The 12,393-nt window shown below is 38.6% G+C and overlaps 2 protein-coding genes across 3 annotated transcripts in view; one reads left to right on the top strand and one right to left on the bottom strand.

Moving 5' to 3' along the window:
• Nucleotides 1-2,052, bottom strand: part of steap2 (STEAP family member 2, metalloreductase) — a 31,287-nt gene extending 29,235 nt beyond the window's left edge. Inside the window, exon 1 of one of the 2 annotated variants that reach the window (XM_030398789.1) lies at nucleotides 1,623-1,747. The gene's annotated coding sequence lies outside the window, so the exon portion shown is untranslated. Of the gene's footprint in view, nucleotides 1-1,622; nucleotides 1,748-1,841 lie in introns of those variants that run through there. The other variant, XM_030398788.1, reaches the window with a different exon arrangement.
• Nucleotides 1,369-9,619, top strand: alg14 (ALG14 UDP-N-acetylglucosaminyltransferase subunit). Its single transcript, XM_030398790.1, has 4 exons — nucleotides 1,369-1,799; nucleotides 2,551-2,702; nucleotides 4,513-4,635; nucleotides 9,300-9,619. The coding sequence occupies exons 1-4, from the start codon at nucleotides 1,655-1,657 to the stop codon at nucleotides 9,528-9,530; spliced, it is 651 nt and encodes a 216-aa protein (XP_030254650.1). The 5' UTR covers nucleotides 1,369-1,654; the 3' UTR covers nucleotides 9,531-9,619.
• The last annotated feature ends 2,774 nt before the right edge of the window (nucleotides 9,620-12,393 follow it).

Consider the following 12,393-nt stretch of genomic DNA (forward strand, 5'->3'; position numbering starts at 1 on the left):
TCAGTATATGCTTTTTTGCTTTAAATTAACCAGCAGTATTAAAAAGCAAAAGGTCAACATGCAGGCAAAGAAAATATATAAAAAACTACAGAGTAAAAAGGATTGGGTAGTAACAGATTCAATGTAATCATATATACATAATCGCATTACAAAAAGCAAGTACCTATTATCAGCACACGTTAAATTAAAATGTAAATAAATAAATAACAAATACATTTTAATGTGTAATTAGATTGCAGCCTAGTCACACTGTCAGTGATTATTGTTTTATAATTACGTCTTTAAAATACAGCAATTTTAAAAAGTCTTTGTCATTCTTGCCTGTATAACTGTATTTTAACTGTAATACTGGCGATAAATAAACAATTCAATACTTCACAATAGTAAAATTTTTGTTGTATATATCAGTCTTACTCAATATTATTTACACTGTAGTTAATTAGTACACGTGTATAATATGAAAAATTCATTTTGTTTCCATTAGAAATGTTTTGAGGCATTTAAAGGGAGTCATCTGAAAGTATTCAGATTACATTACATTTCGCTTAGTTTAAGTCTGTTACAAAATTGCTGTTATTTGTATCAGTAACTGACTACATTTCTGTAGTAATCTGACCCAACTCTAATCTGAGCAGAATTAAATTACAAAATACAGTGCAACAAAAATATATACACTTATATACAAATAATATAGGTCAAACTAAAAATGTTGACAATGCAATGAGACACAATTTTAATGGTCGAAGAAGATTAAAAATGACAATGAAATTTAGATTAGCAAAAGACTGTATATTTCCAGGATTTATATATATATATATATATATATATATATATATATATATATATATATATATATATATATATATATATATATATAATAGTGTGTGATATGTTATATCAGTGGACTGAAAAGTCCATACTCCTGATTTGAATAATTTCCACACTAGTTCCATTTCACCCAGGTCATTATATGTCATTATTTATATGTAATTATTTTTTTTATTTTTACACTAACATTTTACACACTTAACATCCATTATGTTCATGCAAGGAACAATTTATTTGTAGTTGACTGTTCTGCACTTTTGCACATTTCATATTACAACAGTTAACATGTTTACAATAAATGCACTGTCTGCTGATTTTGTTTATTCCAGGTCACCAGTAAGTGGTGATAATGGACAATGGAGAAATGATGGAGCATTGACAATATATATAGTTAATATCGGCGGAGCTGAGGTGGGTGTTGCGTTTAGCTGGCCCCATAAAGCCTGGGGCCAATGGAATGTTTGCAGTATACATATTGTACACTATCTTTATATATAAATACACACACACACACAAACAGAAAATGGACTTCACTCCAGCGAAAGCAGACATCCTCCATGCCCTGGAAAGGGAGTCTCACCAGAATAAGCTGGGTGGTAACAATTGCAAATCAAAACATTGTTTCAGTTTTGCGGTGTTACCCTGTATTCTATCAGCTCATAACGGTATTCATAAACGATCATATTTTCGCTTCCAACGATAACTGGAGGCATTCTTTGTAGCCTACGCAGCTTGAAACGAACATTTGCCTGAAAGCCAGAACTCAGGGAACACAGGCGAAAAATACGCCGTACCTGGTTTGTCCTAGAGAGCCGCCGTAGCCGTCATGGCGGTCCTGGTAGGAGCTGCGTTAGTTGTTCTACTTACATGTTTGCTATTTCTTATCAGGTTATATATTGTTTTAAAAAGTGGACCAAACTATAAACCTGGAACGAAAGGTTCAGTCGCTGTTCTCATCGTTGCGGGTTCAGGTAACGTTAATGACATTCATTTACATCCATGTAACACGGTACCTCTGATATGTGCTGTTGTTTTTTGGGTCATAACCAGTTAACATAATCGGTTCCTCAGTCAGTTCTTATGACGTTAATGATAAGTTGTACTTCCAAGCTTGTTAGCCATTGCTTCAAATTGTAGCGGTAAAGGGCGGACAAGCAGAGCAAAGTTTCTCCGCTCTGCCATTAGCCGACTTCCTTAGCTTCCACGCTAACGATGCATATGTTACCGGGCTGTACCAACGTTTTGAGAAGATAGGGGTGTAACGTTAGCAGTATATGGAACAGTCCCGATCTCCTAAGACACTTATAAGATACGTCGAAATCAAATAATCATACAACCATGGCGTATTGTAGCATACAGTGCTAGTGTTACATACCCAAAGTGCAAAACATAAAAACGTTTGACACTTGCTTGCTCTTTTTTTGCTCCAGACAGTGACAGGTCTCTCACCTCATAGTAATGATGAGAGTGGATACACTACATGGCCAGAATTATGTGGACAGCCTCCTCCTTCTTGGGTATTTTGTTACTGACATAGTAAATCTGAAGATATAAAATACTTAGAATTCTTAACAGATGCTGAAAAGTCTGTGACAAAACTTTGTTCCATGTGAATGGTGAGTTCGAATGTCGCAGCCTGGAGCTCTGACAGGGCTGTCGTTCACATTTACTTTCATCATGTTTCCATAATGTAGTTAACAGTGTGTCTTAAATGCTTTCCAGGTGGTCACACATCAGAGATCCTTCGGGTGATGGAGTGCCTTTCTGCAGCCTACACACCTCGACACTATGTTATCGCTGACACTGACAGGATGAGTGAGGAGAAAATCTGCACCCTTGAAAACTTTAACCAACACTCAGACCGTGACCCACAGGTACACAGCTGAGAATCTAGGTATATTTGGGTGTGGATGGTAGGGAGTATAACCATGATGCTCTGTGCAGACCATTTTGTCTATTTGTTTAACTATTTATTTATTTATTTTATATATATTTTATTTTATATATGTATGTATGTATCAGGGTTCGTACGGGTGCTTGAAATCCTTGAAAGTGCTTGAATTTCAATGTTATGTTTTCAAGGTCTGAAAATTGCTTGGATTTTAGTTTAAGTGCTTGAAAGTGCTTGACATTATAACTCTGTGTCTTTTACAAAATTGGGATCAGACTGGATAATTAATTTCTGAAGTTTTTGCTATTATAGAATATAATTTTAGATGTTTACAGCATAATACAATGTACATAATTGTGATAAAAAGTGAAGAAAAAAATCACAAGTATATATATTCCTTTAAATACGTATTTTACCCCAGCAGTAAGGTGCTGGAAAATCTTAAAAATGACCCTTAAAAGTGCTTGAAAAGTGCTTGAATTTGACCTTGAAAAATGTGTACGAACCCTGATGTATGTATACATGCATGTGTGTGTATGTATATATATATATATATATATATATATATATATATATATATATATATATATATATATATATATATATATATATATATATATATATATATATATATATATAATGTGTGTATATGTATATATGTATGTGTGTATATATATATTAACACCAAAAATACAAAGTTGTCAGTTGAAGCTGATAAAAGATGTAATGTACAGTAACCCATAGGTCTGTCTGTGGCACAGTGTGAATGTGCACCAGCAGGTGGCATGAGTGCACTTGTCATCTTTGCTTCTCTATGTCTCTGGCATGGATAATCCACAGATGTTTTCCTAGACTGCTTTTCTTTGGCATTTTACCTTTTATTGAGCAGCTTACTGGACAGACATAGACGGAAACTATTGGGAAGAGGGGGCTGACATACTGACATGCAACAAATGTACTCAGTCAGAATGTTGTGGTTATATGTTTCACAGAATGCCCCACAATTGAAATTTCATCCATATTTATTAAAAAATTGAGCTAGAGACTGAAATCTCACCAAATACCTGCATGGCTTGATTTCAATATAGTTTGGGTGAACTGAGCCGTTATTGTTGTGCGGACATATAGTTAAGTGTAGTCTCACTGGAAAACTTTATAAATGAGCTGGTAAGCACCTGTGAAGTCTGAGTTATGAGAGTTGAAAGTCAGTCAACCAAAATGAGTTACACTCAGTAGAGCGCGTACCTCCCAACAGTCCTCTTTAGTTCAGTCAAGCCTAATCCAATATCAGATTTGCTTGTCCTGCATCACTCTAAATTTGAAACCACCCAAAACCGCTTAACCATAATTTAAGATCACTGTTTGTGTAACAGCAACCACTAGGACAACAAAACAATGCAGATGGAATAACGATCTCCATTGTGTTGTGGAAGATTAATAGATGTTTATAAAGATCTGCATCAAATTGTACTCACTGATAGATAACATCCTCCTAAATATGGCTGATATGTTCCATCAGCCTATCTCAGTGTTGAAGAACATGTGAAAATCCTGGATCCTCCCCTTTTTCCAGATCTGCACCAACACTTAATGTAGTTTATTATGGGCCAAGACCCGTCCTCCATCCAACTGTCTGCTCAGTACTTTGTGTGTATTCCTACCGACAAACCAACAAACAAACCAACAAAACCTTCATTGTGGAGGTAAAATCTTTCTGATGAATCTGTATTTGTTGCAATGACCACTGCAGCATCTCTGAGCACCCCTGATGGACATTTGTCCTTGTTCCCCAGTTCACCATCTGTCGGATCCCACGGAGCCGGGAAGTCCATCAGTCTTGGAGTTCCTCTGTTATCAGCACTCTGAATGCCCTGTGGTACTCTCTTCCTCTGGTGTTCAGACTCAGACCTGATATGGTGAGTGCCCCCAGACAGGGGAGGTCTAACTGACCATGACACATACACAAGACTAAGAGGCAGGATAGCTTCTATATCTGATTGTGAGCATTATTTTCCTAATCTGTATCTTGTGAGTCCCTCATCTTTGTAGAAGTGCGATACTGAACTGTTTAAGTAACCCTTTGAATATTGATTTACACAAACCCATTCAATCTATAAGAATACGAACTCAGAAATAATCTTGACTTATGAAACTTACAACAATGCTGACATTTAACTTGGGTTGCATCACAAGATCATGCTCATTGAATTACACTTCCTCTTTCTCAAATAGATCAGCTTTTGAAAGACATTCTCGTTCCAAGTAGGTATTAACAATATCACATTTTGAACCGTAAAACTTAATCTGTGCTGAATGTCATTGATTCAGTTCAAAACAAGTGTTACAACTGTTGTAGTTGTACTTTAAACATCTACAGTAGATAGGAAAATGCAGTTTATGACTGACAAGGAGTATGTGGATGTTTCCACATGCTTTATTGTGTTTCACTGCATGCTACCACTCAGCTTAACATGGCTCTTTTCTTCAATGGCAGGAAGTGTGTACAGTATATGTATCATTTCTGAAGTATCGCTACATTATAGGTTGTAAAGGTCCTGGTATCTTTCTCAAAGAAGAAGCAAAAAAAAAAGTCTCTGTATAGTTACAAGAATGTGTTGAATGAGGAACAGGTATGAAGAATGCTGCTTGTCCTGTTTTATATGCTGGAACATACAACGATGGAGAGTTGAATGTTACGTGGTTTCAGGTTTGACAAGTATTTCATTGTAAAGACACACCAGAGCCTTGTGAGATATTCTCCTTTTATGTTTGTTTCTTCATGGCACAATTTCAACAGCCTACACCGAGTATTGCCAACTCTTCTGATGTTGATATGTGAATTTGCTACAACAGTATGTGCAATTCTATATTGTAATGTCTGTTTTTGAAGTATTAAATACTTAACAAATGTAATGTGCAATTCACACAGAAAGCTGGCGCCGCGGCTCCTAAAGAGGCGTTGTGTGGTCCAGCATGGTACACGTCATCATGATGATGTCTGTGTGGTTTTTTTCAATGAGTTTTTTTTTTTTTTTAAAACACAGGCTGAGAGAAGGCGAGCCTTACTGGTTCCTAGTTTAAATATGTCATTAAGTGGTCTGTTTACGTTTTGGTTAACCCAAGTTTATAAGACTAATTTTCTTGTTATCCTTTTATATCGGTATGGTTTATTTTTCACTAAAAATGCTAATACTGCAATTTAATTTGTGCTATTTACAACATTGAAAATTACATTTTAAAACCTGGTGACAATATTTATAGGTACTACTTTACTAGCAGAATGTAAATTTGACAGAGTTTAGTTTGTGTGGAAACTAAATAATCTGGGAAATGGAAGCAACAGTAAGAACTCATTTGTCAGTTAAATGAAAATCTCTCAGCTTCACCTCTGTTAGAGTACAGATAATGTAGCTTGGCTCTGGTATTTGTGAACTGTATGTTTAGCTGATCAGAGTAGTGAGAACAGATTCCAGACCTGTGACGGGTCCCTCTGGATGTCTGTCCAGCAGAATCCTCTAGTTATTGGTGGCTGGTTGGAAACAAAGCTGGGGACTTAGTGCCAGAGCAGTCATGACAGGAATGTTCCAGTCAGGCTTCTGACTGCAGCACTGCTGAGGAACAGTCATGAACCCTCAGCCTCTCTCATTAGCATGGCACTGATTCTGCCATAAGGGGATTTTACTGGTGCAGCTGCTGAGAACCACATCATCTTTAACCTGATGGGGGCATTAGAATTTCCATACTTTGGACCACATGTTCAAAATAAGTGGTATGCTTTATAGAGAGGTTCTGAGTGCAGCGAAAACGTTGAACTGCTGTATCTCATCACACATACATTTGACAAATTTGACAAGCTGCTATGTGTTGGTGAGAGCTGTGAGCAGGGTCAGGCAGATCAGACCTCTTGTTGTTGCTCTGTTGGTTGGTGATAAATGTTCCGGTGGCACTTCACTCACACATCTTCACAGGCAAGAGAGGCCGTCACAAAGTACATGAGAAGTGCATTCATTTGACATGGAATATGATAGACACATGAGTAAAATGAAGAACAAATTTAAGATTTTTAAAAACATCTATTACCTTTTTGAAATTAAACTGTCAATTGTCAAGTCATATTTACATTGCCCAAAATCATAAAGTCATACATTTGCCACAGATGGCTTTACAATATCATAAAATATCCTTATACCCCAGTTTAGATAAGGAAATGCTTCCACAAAATAAAAACAGGAGAAATGGTGAGAAAATATATAAAGGGCAAGTGGAGGGATTTGCAATAGTAAAAGTATCTACAGACTCATGGCCTCTGCCTACCCATACACCCCCCACCCAGTTTTATGTGGTAGATGTGTGTGAGTTTGCTATATTCCACAAGCCTTCTTTAGTCCAATAAATACACAAGAAAAGAAAGGAAATATTCTTCCAACCGTACACCCTCTGAAAGACTAGATTCATTATATAATTACCGTTGAACTTTCCAATAAACACACTTCATTCAAACATCATGACATCAGTAGAATTAAACTCACCATAACATTATACAATAGTATAACATCAGCTCTGGTTTGTTCACAGTATACCCTTAAATGAGTGGTATGTGAAAATATCCTGGCTGTACATAGCTGTCTGCTGTTGCTGGCCTCTTTGTGCTGGTGGTTTAGCTGCTGAACGAGTCTGATGCTGAGCACTGGCCCTCACGCCTGGTCCACACATCCTGCTGGGGCGCCTCTTGCTGTCTATATGGCAGCCCCTGTAAACAGGTTAGAGCAGTGGCACATCATCTGTTGATTTGGAATCCTGTCGCGACAAGTGCTGTTATACATTAACTATAAACTATACATAATGTACAATATGGTTTCTCAAGCTGAAATCTAGCTGTATTAACTGGGTTTCTAATATATATGGTGTAAGAAATCAAGTTAGTGTAAGAAAGCTGACTGTAACCACATTACGTAACTCAATGGTAATCCAGTGCCTGGAAATCTGTGGGAGGAGGAAATGAGATTTCCATCTCCAGAATTGGACTTACTGCATAGGGAGAGATCTTGAGATCGGGTGGTGAAACCTGCCGATGTTTATGGCTTATTGTTTAGTTTAGTTTACTGCACAGTGATCATTTGTGAACTGACCACCCAAATTCACAAGTTAACCAGGGAAAGGTTTGTAATCTGGATGCTTACATCTGCTGCTCCTCGAACCATTTCATTTCATGGTTGTAAAGCAACTGTTCTTTCTCTGTTGAGCTGGAAGAATGATGGAACTGTTCTGCTCGGCAAATGCAGAGTGCAGGCCAGTTCTGTGTAGTGAGCAGTGTAGGGAGGATATTCCAGTGCTGTTTGGTCTGTACCGTGGAGCTGCATGATGACTTCTCCAGACTTCAGAGCAGCTCTGTCTGGTTTCCTGTAAACCCAAACTCCTTCAACTCCCTCAGCCTTCTTCAGCCCGGAGGCCACTTCTCCATCCCCGTCCCCTCCCCCTCTGTCTCTGAGTCTGACTGAGCTGCCTTCATTTTTCCTTCACATTTCTTCACTTGAAAGTTAAGGGACAATTAAGTTCAGTCATGTTTGGGTTGAAACAGTTCATGACTCTCTAAATCCTGAGGTTTCAACAACAAGCACACAGAGAATCATTTCCTGTGCTATCCTTTAGCACTATCCGTTTTGACTGATTGAATCATGTCATGCCTGTAGCCTCTCTTCACACATTGTGGGAGTATGCTGTGAGCAGTTCAATCAAAGAGGGATTTATTTTGCATCGGATGATTTCAAATTATTTTAAGGGGCCTTGAGGAGGTGAATGTATCGACTGTTTCAGACAAGAAAAAAAGCAAAAGCTAGAGAAAAGTCCCAGTCACTGTGTAACAGGACTATTTTACACTTGAGTGAAGGCTCAGCTTCGATACAGAAGGCAAGCAATGGATTTTAATAATTGATTAATTACTCAAACTTTGTACAGTATTTCTAATAGAAATGACAACAGTTACCACACAGACACAATGAAAGTTGTCCTCATTCATACTTTGGAATGACAGAAGTCTGGTGGGTAAAAGTCAACAAAAGTATATTGAGAGGGTGAAGTGAGAGTGAGAAAAAGTGAAAAAATAAATGTTTTCAAGCTTTGTAGGTATTTGGAAAAAAACACTTAATATTACAACTTGTGTGTTGTCAGCCAGACCCAGATATATTTGATATTCACTCTACTGTTGTTCAGAGACACCAGTGTTCAGTTTGACACTGGCTCAGAGAGCCTACCACAGAGCAACTGGAGACTACTGGTCACAAGTAGAATCCCCACTGTGAGAGCCATCTTTTATTATAGAAGAGAAGAAAAACTAGATGTCTGGATAAAAAACAATTCAGTTGGCAGTCTGCCTCAGTACTGGACACACAGGGATTAAACATATTGATCGACAATTGTATACCACACTGAATTGTTCCTTGAACTAGTTTCTGTCGTGTAGCCATGAGAGCTCTGTCACAGATGTGTTGAGCAGCACCCAGAAGGCTGCTTTCTATGAAACTTATGTCACTTCCTGGAAATGTGCTCATCGCCCTCATGTCTGTGTGTGTTGTTGTTTCAGGTGCTGTGCAACGGCCCGGGGACGTGCGTTCCCCTGTGTGTGGCAGGACTCCTGCTTGGAATTCTGGGAATGAAGAAAGTCCTTATAGTTTATGTTGAAAGTATCTGTCGGGTGCAGACGCTGTCACTCACAGGGAAGATCCTGTACCCAATGTCTGATTATTTCTTTGTGCAGTGGGCCTCTCTTAGGGACAAATACCCCAAATCAATTTTCCTCGGAAGAATAGTGTGAAAACATTGGTTACACATTTACACAAATGTAACATCAAAAATGTTGAAAAGTTTGTTGTAATGATCATGGATTAAATGTTTTATTTTTCAGTCACCGAGTTATGTTCATACATTATCATATACCAATTTTATTGGTGTAACATTTCATAGAGTGCAAGGTCGAGCACAACCGTATACCAACCGTATAGTCCCAGTCAGAATGATCATGTGTATCTTGGCAGTCTTCAGTTCCAATGATATTTACAGCTCTCACTTTTTCTGTGATGAAACGAGTGGAAAACAAAATGCTTTGTCACAAAAGACATGCATGAAGTTTGTTTCAGTAAGCAATGTATGTGTCCAAATCTGCTCAGCATTGATCTGAAAGAGCACATTATTGATTTGAACAAGTCAGGAAAGTCACTTGAAGCCATTTTAAAGCAGTTACAGGTCCCAAGATCAACTGTACAACAACTGTTTGTGAGTATAAAGTACATGGCACAGTTGTGTCACTGCCATGTTCAGGAAGAAAACACCAACTATCACCTGCTGCTGAGAGAAAACTGGTCAGGATGGTCAAGAGTCAACCAGAAACCACCAAAGGCAAGTCTGCAATGAATGAGAAGCTGCTGGAAGACAGCTGGTGTGTTTCACATCAACGTGAGCTGAGAGGCTGCTGTGTTAGAAAGAAGTCCCTGCTCCAGACGTGGCCCCTGAAAGCTCGACTGACGTTTGCTGCTGATCACATGGACAAAGTTCTGTTCAGCTTAGAGAGGTGATAGTCTGTTAGGAAGGGACTCGGGCTTACTTAGCAACGAGAAGTCAGAGACTGCTGTGCCCACATCTTCAGCGAGGACTCAGCGGAGGAGAGCTCTGTATTAACATACATAATGCCTGGGGCTCAAACGCAGTCAAGCTGGATGGACAGTGTTGAGCAGATGTTGAATTTTTATTGTGATTTTTATTGTTGCTGTTTCCACAGATGCAAACTCAAAAACTTGCACTGCAAGGATTGTATGATGTCATCAGCAGCAATATGACTAGACAACAGGATGGAATCTTTATATTAGCGGCTACAAAGCCCTCCCAGGTCCTCTCTTTGGTCTGTTTCTCTGCTTCTTCTGTCTGCTTACTCACAGCTGATCAAGACGGTCAAACCATCAGTTAAAACTGTTAAAGTGTGGACGACTGAAGCTACAGCAGCCCTACAGGACTGTTTTGAGCGCACAGGCAAATGTTCAGAGATGCTGCCAGGATAACAACGTCTGTAATGAGCAATATACATCTTCAGTGATGTCTCTATCCAGACATTTGGTCACGTGACAAGGAAGCACAGTGCAGCACTGCTGACAGCAAGGAGGCACAGAGAAGACAGCAGAGACTGGAGAGGGATCTCTGCTTAATAATGTATCAGTTAGTCAAGTACTATTTGTATTGTTGACTTTGTACTTTTACCAAAGTAATATTTTAACATAACATCTGTACTCTTACTCACGTATGTAAGTAAGTACTTACACCTGGCCGCGTTCTAAAAACGTGTGCCGAGCAACTAGCTGATGTTCTTACTGACATTTTGAACATATCTCTGTAACAGGAGAGTGTTCCCTCCTGCCTCCAGACACAATCCATCGTTCCTCTGCCTAAAAAGTTTGCTGTGTCTCGTCTTAATGACGACCGCCCTGACCCTCACGGTTTGTGCACGGTTCAGACAGCGGGTGATTCAAAACCAAAAAGAGCTTCTTTGGTACCCATACAAAGCATCAGTGAGGGGAGATGTCTGCACAGAGCACAAAGGATACTAAAAGACAACACCCACCCCAGTCAGTTTGTTCACCCTGCTGCCATCTGGAAAACAGAAACTCATGCACTGATATTGTATATTTTATTTTAAAGCCCTTGACAATATATTTACTTTATATAATCTCCATTGTGTTGTGGATAAATAATTGATTTATTTTAGAATCCACATCCAACTACACTCACTGTTACACAGCAGCCACCTAAGTATGGCAGCTTTTTTTCATCAAGAAACAATATTCCCTGTGGAAAGAAAAAAGATTTAAAAAGGCCCGTCATGCAAATGTCTGTATCTGCCCCTTTATCCAGATCCATACCAAAAGATAATCAGGTGAAATGTGGGCCGAGACCCGTCCTCAAAGGTTTGTCCAAATCTGTTCTGTAGTTTGTGTGTAATCCTGCTGACAAACCAACAGAGCAACAAAGACAGGGACAAACTAATAGTAAACTAATCGTAACAAATGAATAGAATCAACTTTGTCTAAATTTTAACATTGACAGAATAGTTTTTGCCCATATCATCTAAGTGATTACAAACAATAAGTATTCCATTCTGAGACTTTTTATGGGGGTATTTTTAACGTATTGTTGGTGCTTTCTTTGTGCTGAGTTTCCTGTTCCTGGATAGAGTACTGGACAGGAAGAGCTCTGAGATCATTGGTTGATCTAAACCAAAGTGGAGGAGAAGTTTCTGATTCAGCCTCACATCTGGGCAGATGTACAGACAGATCTCTGACTATCTGTGGAGAAGAGACACACACAAACTGCTCCTCAGTTTCAGCAGAAGAGGATCAGTGAACTGGATTAGGGTAGTGGTAACGTTCCTGACTGAGTGAACACACACACAGAAGCTATAGTTAGATATGCCATTGTTAAGCCTGAAACATTTCATTACAAACTCTGAATTTTGAATATAGCTGTAATAACTGAAAATGCAGTGGCTCTTGCACTGATGGAAGGGCTCTTCAGAGACGTTAATGGAAAAGACTATCAATGGGTGAATGTAAGTGTATAATCATTATTGTATATACCTGCACCAATTCACTTGTGTCTGCTTGCAGCAGGATTACTACTGTGCAGATTTCCAC

Source organism: Sparus aurata, chromosome 19, assembly GCF_900880675.1.
Source record: "Sparus aurata chromosome 19, fSpaAur1.1, whole genome shotgun sequence".
In the NCBI taxonomy this organism is placed as follows: domain Eukaryota; kingdom Metazoa; phylum Chordata; class Actinopteri; order Spariformes; family Sparidae; genus Sparus; species Sparus aurata.